We start from the raw sequence: 16,495 nt of genomic DNA on the forward strand, positions 1-16,495 counted from the left end.
AGCAGAAATTTCTTGTTGGCCCCAGCATGGTATTCTTTCCATGTCTATTATATAGACATGATACACTGTATTTTATAGTATTGTATTATTACTGTGTGAATATTACTGTATACTTTAATATATTATTATGTACACACTGTTTTAACTTTTTGTGTTACTTTTCACTGTCAGTGTTTGTTTATGTCAATGTTGTTAATGATGATTCTTATTAATACTCAGTAACTTTCCTATTTGTTTGATTAATGTGTGGCAGACATGGATGTACTAAAACAGACATAACTGACACCTTCAGCTCTCACGTTTATTTTTCTATTAGGAACACATTACTGTACATCAAGATATTGAACATTTGAAGAAATCTGAAGTAGTTTAGTGCAGCAAGCACATTTTACAGGTACCAACTGTACTGCAATGTGCCATTGTATGTAACATGGACATAGTTAAATATGACACTTGAGAACATTTTAAGTCTTAAATTTACATTATCCATAAATGCAGCTTTACAGCTTCAATTTCAGGTCATTAAGAGACAAAGAATGTCAAGAAATCCTGACATTGTCTACAAATGTAGAGTGTGTTATTTCAGTATTTTTGTATCTTCTTGCATGATTTTATTTTGTTCTTTTGTAACATTGTTGTGCATTGTCTTATTGCTGTAGTTTCTTATACAGATACACAGAACCCGATATGTAACCGTCCTCCTGCTCTGACACCGCTCTCTCCCAGTCTTCCACCTCAGTGACCTCTACGCGGCTCCAGAGCGCCTCTTCCTCCATCTGCTTCAGCTCACGCTCCAAGGCGTCTTTGTATTCCAGATTGTCACGGTTGCTTCTGGTTGTCATGCAAATGTAGCCACCTGGTAGAAACAGTGCAGTTTTTGTTGCTGAGTGTTTACTCACCTCAGATCAGGGACTGGCAGACTGGCCAGAAATTCATTGCATTGTTGGTCCTACCTTTAGGACTAGAAGTAAAAGCATTTTATCTAACCCCCCATTTAAGAGGTAATAACATCTTAAATTGTATTATTTATTTAGACTAGAGCAGTGATTCTGAGAAGCTTGATAAATATGGGCCCAACACTGCAGCTGAGACAGCATCAAACCAAAAAACATATTCTCACCTGGTTTGGCGGATTTGCACAGATCTCTGACCACATCAACGGGAACCTGACCAATACTTAGTGCTCCGACAATCACAACCACATCAAACAAACCTGCAGGATGAAGAGGTGGATGAGTGAAGAAGATACAAGAACTTCATTTCAAAATGACATAATCACAGTTCAAAAAGTAAAGCTCACAACCTGCTGCTACTGATAATAATACTAAAGATGAATAATATTCAGTAGCCATAATATTTTAAAAAAAGGTTAAAAACTTGATCACAAACAGACATACAGGATTAACAACAACCAAAACTTTCAGCAGTAATTAAAATGCAATTATAAAGTAAACTTCAAATGAATCTCCAACAGCAAACAGCGACAGATAACAAAATAATGATAAAAAAGACGGTCGATCAATCTGAACGCCAATAATGAACAAAACTAATCCGTCTTAGGATAATTTAATGAATCACAGTGATCAATGACCTGGGTGAAATAATAATGAAGCGTTAAATTACCCCACTGCACAGGTAGTGGCTCCTCTCCAAGCATGGACTGCTTAAGGTCCCGGTACAACTCAGTCTCTCTGGCCAACTCCAACATAGCCTCGCTTCCATCAAGACCCACAAAATGTCCGAATCCATGTTTTTTCATCTGCGCAACAGAAACACAGAAATACTGGTCAAATCAATTGAACATGAAAATTTAAAAATGGTCGTGATAGTGCTCTTCTGAATCAGAGGAATTCTGAAATACAAGTTTTGATCCAAACAAGTAAAATAAAGACAGTGAGGATGATAAAAAATGTCTACACATTCATACATTATCTTCTAAACTTAAACAGTTTACATAAAATGTACAATAGTAACTCAAAATATGTCATATTTTATAGGAAATAATACTTTAAGTTCTTTCACTTTGAGAGAAACATTTGCAAAAAAAGACCTTTGTCAAATATTATATTATGTATAATATTTACGTACTGCATCAAGACTATAAATATGAAGTTTTTTGGCCGGAAAGTTACCAGTGCAGGAGTTTGTTCCCATAACTTGTGAGTTTACCTGTTTGGCCACCAGTCCTGTACCACAGGCCACATCCAACACCACAGCTGCTTCACGGTCACCACTGAAATGGGACGAGATGCTGTTCGCTGCCAGACTTGGTGCGCGATAGTCCAGAACGGCCACATCCTGTTCAGACGAGTTATAAGACAGCAAAGGAGCTTGAGAGGCGTAATAATGATGTACAAGAAAATACCAAATCTTACAACCACCTCCTCACTCTGTACTGGTTTGTGTTTTTTCTTCATCTGTACTTGAACCCTTATAAAATATAATTGATGGATGAAAGAAATAGTTATTGATTGACTTATTTTTCAACACATTACAGCATATAGTGCAAACACTTTATTTGCAAACATGATGTTTGATGTACGGATAATAATTTTCCTATGAAACAATTTCCAACACACGTGACACTATATGTATTTATTCCCACTCATTAACAATTATATATATATATATTTACAATCTTCTTATTTTTGTGGTAGGTGCTGACCTAAATCTACTGTATTAAACTCTAAATGAACTGTTAATAATAATCAAATAAATTTTTACCACTGGCAGCAGTCAGTAATAACACAAAACATTTATAATGCAAGTACAGGAATATACTTATCAAAGTCTTATTGTCAGTAATAAAACACAAATTAATTAGTAGGTGTGCAGATTTATAACAAAACTAATTGATAACCAGACAGATGTTTCACTTTGGATAAACTGATTTATGGACTAGACTTAAGTTTTGGATTTCATCATCTCAATTGAAAATAAATAGTCTTGTCACTAAAAAAAGAGAATGAAGGGCATTTTAAACAAAAAAATCTCCCACTTTTGCAAAGTTTATAAGTGTCAATTATTGAGCCTCGACATGATCGACCAATCAAATTATTTGCTTAGAAGAAGCTTTTACAGTCTGAAGGTTAACAAACCTTAATAACAAACTTCATGCTAATATCTTCACCTCCTTTACATCCTGGAGAGGGTGTTCAAGGTGAATTATAGAAAAAAACAAATGAATAGGAAAAGATAACAGTGTACCCCAAACACATCTCAACCCATACTTTGTCTTTGCAGGTACCAAACCAGAGAAATAAAAAGACCCCACATTATTTCAACCAAGGCACACACTGCACAATGATGGAGATGACGTCTCCTGATTGTCTTGTTTGCATCAATCACTGTTAAAGAATTCGTATGTGTCAACATCTTATATTTTTTCTTTTTAAATGAGACATGTTTCTTTTACATTTGCACAATAATGCAGCACTGATTAAGTCTTGATTCATTGATTTACTTGAACAATAAGTAAAATACTGCCAATATTTTGATGATGTCATACATCCGTTATCTCACCTGATTATAGTTCTCTGCCCAGGTGTTGTAGAAGTTGACCTTGTCTCTTGATGTTGTGCTCTTATGTGCTGATAAGATAACGGCTTTCACATTTTCAAATGTGTTAGTGACAGCAGACATCATATACAAACCTGTTCAAAATAAGAAATAACCAAAGACAAAGCAGTCAAGTGATACTGGCAGATATCAGAATATTGATCGGAGATTGTAAATTTAAACTGTGAATAAAAATTACAGCTGTGGAACTACTACACAGGAGTTCACTTTTCTTTTCATAATGCCACTACTAGTAAACAACCAACTTAAAGGATGGGTTCCCAATTTTTCAAGACAACAACGGTCAGGTTCCCATAAAAGAGGCTGACAGAGGTTTTCCTCACTGTAATCATTCCTCCTGATCATACTGGCTATTAAAAGATCCCCTTAAATGTGCTTTCAATGTAACTGAGTCCAAAGTGTGTCCACACATTCATTTTGTGCAAAAATTAATTTCAAAGTGTTTCTCAATCAAGTGGATATTTGCCACGTTTTCAGTCTTTTTAGCATCAAATTCCCTCTTTGTGTTCCCTGTTGAGCTGCAGTGGAAGAATAGTGACAAAAAGAGGAACTTTGGCACTAAAAAGGCTGTAACATTGAAAGATATCTATTTGATTTGACTCGTTTAGACTGCTGAAGCTTCATTTTAGCTTCAGATAAACTTTTTTGCACATTTATGCACAGAAGGAGGCTTGTGGATTTTATCCCCCTTCACTTACATTGTAAGTTCATTATGAAAGATCTTCTAATGGTCAATATGATCAAGAGGAATGATTACAGCAAGAAAAACCTGTTTCAATGCTCATTTGGACTCCTGACTTAAGATTTATCACCTATTTTAAGACAACCTTGATAATTTGTGAACTCGTCCTGTAAAACCTCATGTTATGGTTTGACACCAGGTCATTATGATAGTAAATATTTGTTTCAGTGACATTGAATTTGGGAGCCTATCTGACTTTACCTGTTGTTTACAACTACACAAGAGATGAAAACACAGTGTAACGACACAGTTACTTACAGTAGCGTCGCTGTTTTTATTTTTTCTGGCAGTTTCTTCACAAGTTAGCAATCGGTTATCAAGTTCAGGTAGCTGCTTCCAAAATGTAATGGAGCAACGTGAAGGATTTGCTGCACACCGTGTACTTATTATGAGCATATGGGCCAGGAAGCAATAGTACGAAGTGTAATGGTTTGTTTCCCTCAGTTAAGACTGTAAGGGAAAGAAACAACGTCTATGTTACATTTCTGCCTTTTTGCAAAAAAAGTCATAATTTAGGCTTCTTACCTGTCTGTACGTTTTGTTACCTTCAGAAACCTCTATAGCCAAAAGACAGGCAGATAATTCTGCCCCTGTATTATAGTCCCTGGTGCTGCATTCAGGGCCTGCACGCTTTATCCCCCTAAACGCCCGTAAAATCAAAATTTCCGACAACCCGTGAAGGAGGCATTCATTCTTTCCAATTTCATGCGCATGCGCAGTAGCGTCGTCCCAAGCTGCTGCTATTCTTGTTCCCACCTGTAGAGTGACTGGGAGTCAAATCAAAAATCTTCTGGAAAGTCCTCCTGATTTTTAACAACAAGCTAGCCAGCTAAAGCACGTAGCTGCCGACAACGTTAGCAAAGTTTTCCCAAGTTTTATTTGAAATAACTTTAACAGCTGAAAAGTCCGTTCGTTGTTTACATTTCGTCATGGAGACCTCTGAAAAGTTCCGCTCTTCCTACAACTTGTTTTGGTCCGTTTTCGTGGCATAGCTGGAAAGCTAAAAGCTGTGTGGTAATATTTGTTCGTTAGCTTAGCATTGGTCTCCCCAACACAAAAAAGCCCAGCCTCCTCTGTGCCTTGTTGGACGGCAGAAGTTTGAAACTTCACTCCCTGGTAAACGGGCCTCATCTACATTTCAAATGCATGTTGTATTTATCGAAGGATCATCTGATTTTTCTGTGAAACAGCTTGAAACGTTAAATTCTCGTCTGCAGATAGCAAATACACAGACAGACGAACCATTAACTGTTAACACATGACAGCCAGGATGGTGGCTTGTTGTTGAAATTTGTAATTGCTTTAAAAATGTGTCATTTGAGTCAGATCTTGCTGATTGAATTCATCTTATCGCTAGTAAAAATCTCATGTTTTTGCCTTCAAAGCTGTTTATTTCATATACATTTATACCTATCGCTTCATCTACCAGAGTCATTACTTATGCACATAATTTGTACATCTTTTCTTTTATTCAAACTCACAAGTCAGGTCATATATAAAGCCTAATTATTGTAATGTTATAATGTATATAGATTTATTCCCATTTACTTGACTTTTTATTTTGTTTTTATTACTCCTATTTCTTATCTGTTTACTTGTTTCCTTCACTGCTGTAACATCTTATCTTATTGTATTGTTGAAATACTCAAGTTTTTTTCCCCTTTTTTTCCGCAGGTTTTGTCGATAGAAAAACTTCAAAATGTCTATCCTAGGATTAAAAAAGAAACAGCCAAAGACTTTCAAAGTCAAAGTTATCACCATGGATGCTGAGATGGAGTTCAGCTGTGAGGTATGGGAGATATTTTAGGCAACCTTTGAGCCTGAAATGATGCTTTCTCTCTGTATGGATCAGTGTGTCATCTCCATGTCCAGGCCAATGCATAACCATATATCATATGTTTGCATTAATATTGTATTTATAGACATTTAGATGCTTTATGTGTCAGTTTGGAAGTTCTTGAACCCCATATTCAGAGAGAAGGACGAAAGAGTTGAGCATGTGTTGTCTCATACATATAACCATTTATTGTTGCTAAGACACGTACTGAAAAATGTCATACAACTTGCTCGAAGAAGCATCAGGAAATTGTTCAGCAGAGGCAACAAGCTGCTCAGATCCTGATGCATCTCGTCTTATGATCAGTTTAGTTAATAGACGCTTTTTAAATGGTGCCTTTGATTTTTTTTCTCCTGTATGTTAATGTTTTATCTCTTAAAAGTCACTTTTATGACGTTACTGTAGGTGGTCTTTATTTCAGGGGAGCTCTACACCTCTACTATAAAACACTGCAGGAAACTTTATCATTAAATCAGTCACATATATATTTTACCATTGAGTTTAAATTAATATTCTAGTCCATACAAAGATATGATGGCTTGTTAGTTTATATTTGGTTTACCTTAAACAATGACTGGAAATGGCTGCAAACCAACATATTATCTTCTCATCATCTCAACTCACTGGTCTCTTTATCGCTCGCTGTTTTTCTCAGGTGAAGTGGAAAGGTAAAGACCTGTTTGACTTGGTGTGTCGCACAGTTGGTTTAAGGGAGACCTGGTTCTTTGGACTCAGGTACACAATAAAGGACACTTACGCCTGGCTGAAACAAGAGAAACGGGTGAGTGGAGGAGTGAAAGAGTTTTTGCACAACATTGGCACAACACAGATGTTTTTTATGTGGTATCCAAAATTGAAAAGGTGAGTATAATCTGGGTTATAGGGCTGTATCTAATTTATTTTTTATTATTATTTAATCTGTTGATTATTTTTCAATTAGATAATACATTTTCTAGTCTGTAAAATGTCAGAAAATAGCAAAAATGCCTTGAGGTGACCATTTCAACCTGCTTGTTTTGTCCGACAGATAGTCCACCTTAAAATTACAATTACAATTACAATTATACAAAACTTTAAATCAAGCAGCAACCAGCTCATGTTTGTCATTTTGCTTGATAAATGGATTAAAAAATGCATGGATAATTTAAATTATTGACTAATTATGAATCAAGCAATTAAGCTACTAATTGACTTATTGTTTAGTGTGCTGCTAATCACTAAACTGTTATAATTTACATAGACACTGATCAGATAAACACATAATTTTTCATTTTTCTTCCAATGTTTATTTCCTCACTAAGGTCTTGGATCAAGAGGTTCCCAAGGACTCTCCCATAACATTTCATTTCCTGGCTAAATTCTTCCCAGAGAAAGTAGAAGAAGAGTTGGTCCAAGAAATCACTCAGCATCTCTTCTTCTTACAGGTAATCTAGCAGATTATATGATTTGTAAAATAACCTTTGGTTTGATCTTTTGGACATTTTGGTAGTGTTTCTTTTCATGTAGGTCGAATTTACCTCCAGTTCCATGTTGAAAAATGTTTACTTGGTTTGTAACATGTTCATACATGTCTTCAAACTCTTGTTCAGGTGAAGAAACAGATATTAGATGAAGAGATTTTCTGTTCCCCTGAAGCCTCTGTTCTGCTGGCATCATACGCTGTTCAAGCCAAGGTAAGAAAGTCATGAAAGTTTAATGGTTCCTCTCAGTCACCTAAAGGACCAGTGTGTAAGATTTAGTGGCATCTAGCGGAACAGACTTGGCAGAAATGGAATATAATATTCATAAGCATGTTTAAATTAGTGTATAATCCCATGAAAATAGAAATGAATGTGTTTTTGCTACCTTAGAACGAGTCATTTATGTTCACATAGGGAGCAGGTCTTCTTCCGTGGAGGCCACCATGTTTCTACAGTAGCCCTGAATGGACAAACCAAACACTGGCTCTAGAGAGGGCCTTCCGTGTTTTTCGTGAGTTTACAGTCACTGTAGGTTCTCCTACACACTTGCAAGGGGAGGTTGAGGGGAGGGGTATTCAGTTGGTTGCAATCTGCAACCTCACTGCTAGATGCCACTAAATGTTACACACTGGTCCTTTAAATTCCTTCTTAAAACAAGTCCAGATAATGTTACAGCTTTATGGAAATATAAAAATAAAATGTTTTGATCAGCTGTATTCAAAGAAAATCTCTGTGTATGAAGACAAAAGCTGTTGTTGATTTTTGTCCTCAAAGAACACACAGGGCAAATCTAGATGACTGTGTAAACAAAACATATATATGTGCATTTTATTTTAAGTGTAACTTTGCTAACGTACAACATTAACATTCACAATTCTTTCTTTCTTTTGTTCTCTTTCTCCCTCATTATTCACTATCCCTCCCTCAATCTCAACCTCAGTATGGCGACTATGACCCAAACTTTCACAAGCCGGGATTCCTGGCACAAGATGAGCTGTTGCCAAAAAGAGTAAGTAAACCAACGTTTGTGTCCTTGTGTCTGTGCGCAGTATATATTGTTTTTCTTCTGATCCTCAAGTGTGTGTGTGTGTATCCTAGGTTCTGATGCAATACCAAATGACAGCTGACATGTGGGAGGAGAAGATCACAGCTTGGTATGCAGAGCACAGAGGCATCGCCAGGTAGGACTGACCCAGGAGAGCTTCTGAAATCCAGCACGTAAAGAGAAATTAACACCTTTTATAAAAGGTGTCAATCAAGATTCTGTAGTTGAAGCGTGATGAAGATATCAGGGTTTGATTCACCTTCTGTATTCATCACATCGTTCATACAGGGATGAGGCTGAGATGGAATACCTAAAGATTGCTCAAGACCTTGAGATGTATGGTGTCAGCTACTTTGCCATTACTGTGAGTGTAAATTACTGTGACTATTATAGTATTCTGAAAAACGCAACCTTAAACGTTACAGTCATATTGGTTTACATTACTATTTTTCTCACTCACATTGACAGCAAAACAAGAGGGACACAGACCTGTTACTTGGAGTGGATGCTCAGGGTCTTCACATCTACAGCCCCAACAGCAAACTCAACCCTAACAAGTCGTTTCCTTGGAGCGGCATCCGCAACATCTCTTACAGCGAGAAGGAGGTAAATGCAATCAGTGGATTCTTTTACAACCTTTTTCCGTAGACGGTCTGCATTCAATGTCTCTTTTATTAAGAAAATATATTAAATAATAAAATATATAGTTTGTTATGCCAACACATACTGCTGTTCATGGAACCTGTGATCTTTCCATATGGGATTTTCACTTTTACCAGTTAGATTTCCTGTTGTTCTAAACTTCTCTACCTTTCTCACGTTGCAGTTCACTATCAAACCCCTCGACAAGAAGAAAGATGTTTTCAAGTTCTACTCATCGCAGCTGCGTGTCAACAAGCTGGTTGGTTTTCCTAGTTTGTCCGTGTAAACTGCTCAAATATAATAGTTTAATGAAAATTAATAAGGAGTAAAATATTGTTTGTTTGTATCGCCTGTGTCTTCAGATCCTGCAGTTGTGCATCGGTAACCATGATCTGTTCATGAGGAGGAGGAAGGTGGACTCAATTGAAGTGCAGCAGATGAAGGCTCAAGCTAAAGAGGAGAAGGCCCGCAAGAAGGTTAGCTCTCCCTGAGAGATGAGAATAAAACCCAGATATGAAAATGATTTGATCATGGTATTGTGTTTATTGTCTTAACTTTATTGGATCCCTCGGCCTCCATCTAGATGGAGCGTCAAATCCTGGCAAGAGAAAAACAGATGAGGGAGGAAGCGGAACGAGCAAAAGAAGACATGGAACGAAGACTCTTCCAGCTGCAGGACGAGGCACGACTGGCCAACGAGGCACTGGTGAGATCTTCTTCCTCCACATGAGATAATTGTTGATTATTCCAGACTTTTGGGTGAGGACAGCGAGTCCTATGTTCTTGTAGTTAATTGCATGAAAGAAACGGTACAAACAGAATGATGTCGAGCCAGATTCCTCCATCATGCCGAACTCTTCCACAGTCGATCATACTAACATGTTTTTAAAATGTTGCAACGTGTTTTGTCCAGCTGCGGTCTGAGGAGACAGCGGACCTGCTGGCAGAGAAGGCCCAGATCGCCGAGGAGGAGGCTAAGCTGCTGGCCCACAAGGCTGCAGAGGCTGAGCAGGACAGGCAGAGGTTAGAGGTCACCGCCATGAAATCAAAGGAGGAGAAAAGACTGATGGAGCAGAAGATGAGGGAGGCAGAGCAGCTGGCCGTCAAACTGGTGGAGCAGTCTGAGAGGAGGTGTGGAATTGTCTTGACTAGTGTCAATAAATTTACTTATTACTTCACTTACAGCTTTGCATTATGCATTACGTGCATCCTGTTTTTATGGTGAAATGGTGGCATTGTGTTCCCCTCGATTTCCCCTTAAATTATGTGACAGCGTCCAATAACATCACGATGAAATACTGTTGATGACAACTTTGTAAAAACCTTTTCCTGTAAAACGGGCTCAGCCATTATCAGCCAGGTTCAGGCTTTTATGTGGTTGTACATCAAAAGTGTGCTCCTATAACATTGTCGGGCTCATGATGGATGTGTTGAAAAAAACAAAAAACAAAAAAGGATCAAAATCAATGCAGCCGAACCAGAGTTATGATCTTTTTTTCCTCTAGGCTGAAGGAGGCAGATCACCTGAAGCAGGACCTGACTGAGGCAAAGGACGCTGAGCGGAGAGCCAAGCAGAAGCTGCTGGAGATCACCAAAACAACATACCCTGTACGCTGGTGATGATGACACTGCTGCTTGTGTGCTTTGTGTGATACCTTTGCTTTTTGTGAATGAATGCAGGAGGTTATTATTGAATATTTAAATATTTTTGAAATCCAGGTTATTACTAAAGCCATTTATTAGCTGCTGTCCATTAAAGGTAATTTATGTGCGATACTTCTACAGTGTGCGATGTTCAGTGCATTTCAGGACTTATTTTTAGGGAGGATTACTGTTGTTGTTCCACAATCTCCCTCAATTATTTCTACTTAAGTCAGTGATAGTGTGTATTTCCCAGAGAGCAGTCTTTATCTACAAGATTAGAGGTGAAGGATGAGCCTGTGGCTTATACTGCCTGTGATAAAACCAGCTTTATATTGATACTTGGTTGATATTGAGTGGAACAAATAGTATTTTGAAAAGAAAAAGACAAACAACTTTTTCGCTACAGAATTTTTTGCTTTTTTGAGCAGCAAAGTTCATATGAGAAATTAGTTATTAGAGTATTTTTTTATATTCTCCTACAGAAAACTGGCAAGAGAAATACAACACAAGAAAATAAACCCATGAATTATGAATGTTTTTAAAAACTTTGTAAGGGTTTTTTTTTTCATTTTAATGTAGTTAGATAGGAATAGTTTGCTTTCATTTTGTGTGGAATGGTTGCTCAGAGTAAGAGCAGTCAAAAGGCAGTGATATCACTCACAAAATTTGACTTGCTGATAGTTTTTGCTACTGTGTGTCAGCACATAGTAACAGTGGTGCAACATGTTCTTCATCTTCATGAGTGTTTCTGCTGATTTGACGTCCGTCTGCCTTATTTTCAAGCTCATAGCAGCCTACTCCACTCCCCCTGCTCCCCCTGAAGCAGCCGACTTTGCTTATGAATCGGCATCTACGCGCCTCGACTTCAAGGACTCTGATATGAAAAGGCTGTCTATGGAAATCGAGAGAGAGAGGTGAGCTGGAGTTTAAATCTCCTGCAGCAACATTGGAGAAGTGCGGTTTGGCTCTGCTTATTTATGATTTCTTGTTATGCATTAATACTCATACTCAATACTCAGGCTGGAGTACATGGAGAAGAGCAAACACCTGCAGGATCAACTGAAGGAACTGAAGTCAGAGATCGAGTCGCTTAAGCTGGAGGAGCAGCAGCAACAGGCCGGAGTCTACAGCCTCCACAATGAGGCGAGGGGATACGTGCAGGAGCCTGTCTACATACCTCACAGCAATGTACGTTCGATCGTATTATTGTTAAAGATCCCCCCCAGACATATTTTAAAACATGTAAAAAATACATATAAAAGTTCAATTACCTAGTTAAAGATTCTTAAAATCACTTCTACTCCTCCCTCATCGAAAAATCAAGAATCTATATATATATGCAAACTAGTGCTGTTTCCTATTTCACTAAAAAAGTCCAGTCTCAGTGTTTGTGTGCTGGAGGTTTCAAGTTTCTACATCACACTTGTGTAAGTCACATATTCGAACACGATTGGCTCCAAACTATGTCACAAATCCTGCTTGTACGTACACGTGTTAAACTCAGATTGAAGGTGAACACAGATAAACTTCCCTCCTTCAGGAGATTAAGATTAGATTTGCACATACGTCGTTCTGCACAGTGAAGGTCAAACATCCAACTGAATAACAAGCAAAACACATTTTTGAGTGGAAGTTGGACTTTAATATTAATAGTTTTACTGATGATTGGTTACCTGCCAGAATGTGTAATAGAGTGAATAAACCTGTGAATCCAGTTTTTGGCCTATAATATTATTAATATTAAAGTGGTTTCCCCTCTTTCTACCATTTCATAATAATGAGCTCACATGTAGACGGCTGCTATATCAGTGACTGCATGTTAACATCTGACTGCCTGTTTGCATTATCCAAAGCATGATGGGAACTGTAGCACCATAAATATCCCTCATAAATGGAAATGAGGAAAATAAAATGGAAAAAAAATATATAATAATTTCTCAGTAGCATGTTCAATATCAGATGATCATGATTCATATATACATGGAACACCAACGTTCTCCTTTATACTTTAATATACAGGTTTGCTTTGTGTTGAAAACATTTAAACACATGCAGAAAGAAAACAATTTCAAATTGCATAAAAAATGTCGTAGGACATGTATAGAACCACTCACATGCCAAAAGATGTCATCTCTGAGTAGTCTTGCTTCTCCTGAAAATAAAAATTTATAGTATTCCTCGCTAAGACATGCAGTACATCTGCCTTTAAATGAAAAAAAGAGTGAGCCAAACAGCCAACTGTTTGAAGGCTTCCTGTTTTTAGATATTAAATATATATCTTATGGGGAGAATATGAAATACAGTCCTTCCATAAAATATTAATTACATCACTATATTTACATAACTGCATACATACTTCTTGTCTTTGAGTTTCCAATCACACCATGAATGCTCATTTCTTTGTACAGATTTCAGCCACCAGAGCTTCTGTGTCAAACTGCTCATACTTGTCTTGTTTTGCAGCGAAACTCTGCGTACATGTCTCAGATGGCCTTCTTTGAAGAAGTGTGAACCTGGTCCCGCAAGAAGAGGAAGGAGGGCATCGGCTGTTGCGACTTAGTATTTTTTATAAGACATCTCTAAATGTTTGGTTGATATTTTACCAGGCTGAACCTACAAGACAGACACATACATACACCATGACTGTGTGCTTTGGAAAGACTTTATATGTATCCTCAACAGCAAACGGCTACAAGCTTAGCCGCCTGCACAGGCTCATGCTAAGTTGTACCGCCCGTTACACTACAGCACCTTCCACAATTCTTTTATATATAATGAACACATTAATGTGCCCCCGCCCCCACCCGCCCCCCCTCCGGTCCACACCAACACCGGGGCGCACCCTGCCACACACACACACCATGACACACACCAATTTGGTATGGCCAGCCTGGATCAAATCTGCATGCCACATAGTAAACTACACCAAGCGGAGATTGACATTAGCCACAGACACTGGAATTACAAAAAGACAAAAAAGGCAGATGGTGAAGTGGTTCCTTTTTTTTTTTTTTTTTAGTGACCAAGTTTGTCACCGCCGTGGTGATTTGCCACCGTCGCTGATCAATATCCACTCACATCTGCTGGGCTGACTGCTGTTTTTTATTTTCAATTCACTGGTTTATTCTGCAGTTACATCACTACGACTAGAATTTTTAAAATATTTTTTATAATCAGACGATCTGCTTAATGAGGTGGTTTAACACATTGTCATCACCAATTCAGAGCCCGAGTATGAAAGAGTTTTAATTTTCTGATGTTTTATGTGGTTTTAAGGGATACTTGGCTATAAAATGGTCAGATATAGAATGATGCCTTAATGACAAGTTATAGATTAATGCATTAACAACATTTCGGGACAGAGATTAAGTTTAAATTTGTCTTAAACCGTCTTAAGGTAAAGTTCCTGCATCAGTAATTACATATGCATTACATGCATATGTAATTACTTAAATAATCTTTTTCAGGCCGGGGACAGTTGTGAAAATTAAAAAAAATATCCCCAAGATTTTGTAAATATGGTAAATTTGGTCATTTTTCTTTCAAACCAGCAAAGTGTTTCTCAATTTTGGCTTTTGAAAGTGGAACATGAAAGAAACCCAAATGCTCAAATGTCTGTTTCTACATTAAACAAGCTATTGTTGACTGTACTTTGGACACAAAAAAAATACACTGAAGTTAACTCTTGATCAAAAACATGTAATGTGAAAACTAACATTGTGCTAAAAGTAATTTATAAAAGTCAAAGTCCAAATTTGACAGACAGACATGTGCAGGGACAGTGCCTAGATGTGACACTCCATAAAAATGTTAAATTCTTTTTTTTTTTTCTTTCATTTTGGTGTTTTCATTTTTATTTGCTTGCTATTTTTGTTACTTGGTTCATGAACTGCCGTATTGTTTCTAGTGCCTCATCATGATAGTCAATAGAAATGCAGTATATAGTTCCAAGCTTGAGCTCTGCCATTTCACATTTTTTGTATGTTGTACGTTAGACTGCTGATGTGCCTCGAAGTTTATTTTTTACTATTTTGATTTGAGTTGCTAAGGTTTTTATTTGGTGTTATTGTGCTCATTTGTCTTAGCAGTAGGGTTACTCTTAAGTTTGGGATTCATGTCTCATCCTGACTTCTTTACAGAATAACAGATTGATGGCTTTCCTGATTTCTCTTTGCTTATGTATTTCTCAGGGTTAGTGTTGGAGACAATCATTGCAGGTAGAATCTTGTTGTTTTTATCCCCTGAGATATACGGTATGATATCCATTAATGTTTACTTTTTTTGAACAGGCTATTTTCATTGAACTTAAAGTCGAATAGTAATTCAAACGATAAAGTTTATTTCCAGCAGTGGATGCATTTCTCAAATACAGAGGTGGGTAACTTGAGTGAACTTTTATTCTATCGCACTCCTCATAACTTTTTTCAGAAAGGGAGCCAAACTTTTGTTTATTTGTAGTGGCCTATTAGACTGACTTCATTATGGACTGAACAGTGATAAATGATTGGTTCATTATTATCCTCATGACTGTGGTTGTTAACGAGCAAGGCTAACCCTGGTCTTGTGTAAATGGTTATTGTGTTAAATTTCCAAGTGGAAATGCTTCAGTTTGCATCTTTTATTTATTTGTGCCTTAAATAACACTTATCACCGCACACATTTTCTTGAGGTGTATCATTGTGGGGGACTTTATTGTATTTTAATGTATGTTTTATTTTACTATCATGGGATTTTCCTGCCAAATTCAAGTCCAGTGTTAAAAAAAATAATAATTTCACATCTAAAAAGTGTTGTATTTAGGTGGACAGAGTGACAAAAATGTTACAATTTCACATGTACAGCAATGTTTTGTCAGTGATTTGTAACCTCCAGTTATTTTGTGTGTATCATTTCATTACAACAGTGATCATACAACAATGTGTGTGTATAACTGTTTGATGTATGTGCAGACATTAGGAGTTGTCTTATAGATCATTATTGAATCATTTTTACTTCCTATGTGTCAGTAAAATGCAGTCATCTTAACCACAGAGTGAACTCTCCCATCAAGGCTGCACAGTCCTCTTAATGTTATTTTAATAATGGAACATTCATAGAAATTATTAATCTGCGTCTGAATCTGCATCAAAATATAATTTTTTTTACAGACAGTCTGATTGGCTGATGGTGGTTATGGTTTTTGCAGAATAACTAAATCTTGACCAGCAATATTGGCAAATTGGATAAGGATGAATTGTTAAAAGTGTCATACGAGTCAGATTCTTGACCACTTAATTATGTTTGTTTAAATTTGTCATGTCACTGTAATGTGATCAATAGTTGAATTTTTCAGGATCACTCAGATGTCTCGTTTTCATTTAGGACTGAAAATCTAAATTTATTTAAGGTAACAAGTGTTCAGTCTGTCAGAGTGTCAAAGGTCTTTTTAAATCATGCAAATTAATTTACTTAAATTACACAATGTTCCTATTTTTACTATTTAATGTAGTCGGTTCTGCTAACATCCAACATTAAAAGCAGTTTCCACCGAGCTAACGTTTGAGGGA

General features: G+C 37.1%; 2 protein-coding genes across 4 annotated transcripts; one reads left to right on the forward strand and one right to left on the reverse strand.

Annotated features, from left to right (window-relative positions):
* Positions 1-283: 283 nt before the first annotated feature.
* Positions 284-4,969, reverse strand: mettl27 (methyltransferase like 27). Of its 3 annotated transcripts, none has more exons than XM_042431086.1 (7): positions 4,867-4,969; positions 4,580-4,771; positions 3,523-3,653; positions 2,170-2,298; positions 1,624-1,759; positions 1,121-1,213; positions 284-856 (listed from the first exon to the last, which is right to left on the reverse strand). In XM_042431086.1, the coding sequence occupies exons 3-7, from the start codon at positions 3,643-3,645 to the stop codon at positions 648-650; spliced, it is 690 nt and encodes a 229-aa protein (XP_042287020.1). In that variant the 5' UTR covers positions 3,646-3,653; positions 4,580-4,771; positions 4,867-4,969; the 3' UTR covers positions 284-647. The 3 variants fall into 3 exon arrangements, with proteins under 3 accessions (XP_042287020.1, XP_042287019.1, XP_042287021.1); XM_042431085.1 differs by having other exon boundaries at positions 4,847-4,943; XM_042431087.1 differs by lacking the exon at positions 4,580-4,771 and having other exon boundaries at positions 4,847-4,934.
* A 121-nt stretch (positions 4,970-5,090) lies between these two features.
* nf2b (neurofibromin 2b (merlin)) lies at positions 5,091-15,974 on the forward strand. Its single transcript, XM_042431084.1, has 17 exons — positions 5,091-5,437; positions 5,996-6,110; positions 6,814-6,939; positions 7,460-7,582; positions 7,748-7,831; positions 8,559-8,627; positions 8,717-8,799; positions 8,952-9,027; positions 9,132-9,269; positions 9,490-9,564; positions 9,668-9,781; positions 9,889-10,011; positions 10,219-10,436; positions 10,811-10,913; positions 11,733-11,863; positions 11,969-12,137; positions 13,413-15,974. The coding sequence occupies exons 2-17, from the start codon at positions 6,021-6,023 to the stop codon at positions 13,458-13,460; spliced, it is 1,770 nt and encodes a 589-aa protein (XP_042287018.1). The 5' UTR covers positions 5,091-5,437; positions 5,996-6,020; the 3' UTR covers positions 13,461-15,974.
* The last annotated feature ends 521 nt before the right edge of the window (positions 15,975-16,495 follow it).

Source organism: Thunnus maccoyii, chromosome 13, assembly GCF_910596095.1.
Source record: "Thunnus maccoyii chromosome 13, fThuMac1.1, whole genome shotgun sequence".
Classification (NCBI taxonomy): domain Eukaryota; kingdom Metazoa; phylum Chordata; class Actinopteri; order Scombriformes; family Scombridae; genus Thunnus; species Thunnus maccoyii.

What these genes read in the sequence shown, in the direction of transcription:
- mettl27 (XM_042431086.1), bottom strand. Translation starts at nt 3,645, where the DNA reads ATGATGTCTGCTGTCACTAACACATTTGAAAATGTGAAAGCCGTTATC. An exon ending in CAGGACTGGTGGCCAAACAG is followed by an intron (nt 1,760 to 2,169) that starts GTAAACTCACAA and finishes TCTGTTGCGCAG; the next exon opens with ATGAAAAAACATGGATTCGG. An exon ending in GCCACTACCTGTGCAGTGGG is followed by an intron (nt 1,214 to 1,623) that starts GTAATTTAACGC and finishes TTCATCCTGCAG; the next exon opens with GTTTGTTTGATGTGGTTGTG.
- nf2b (XM_042431084.1), top strand. Translation starts at nt 6,021, where the DNA reads ATGTCTATCCTAGGATTAAAAAAGAAACAGCCAAAGACTTTCAAAGTC. An exon ending in GAGCACAGAGGCATCGCCAG is followed by an intron (nt 8,800 to 8,951) that starts GTAGGACTGACC and finishes TCGTTCATACAG; the next exon opens with GGATGAGGCTGAGATGGAAT. An exon ending in GTGGAGCAGTCTGAGAGGAG is followed by an intron (nt 10,437 to 10,810) that starts GTGTGGAATTGT and finishes TTTTTCCTCTAG; the next exon opens with GCTGAAGGAGGCAGATCACC.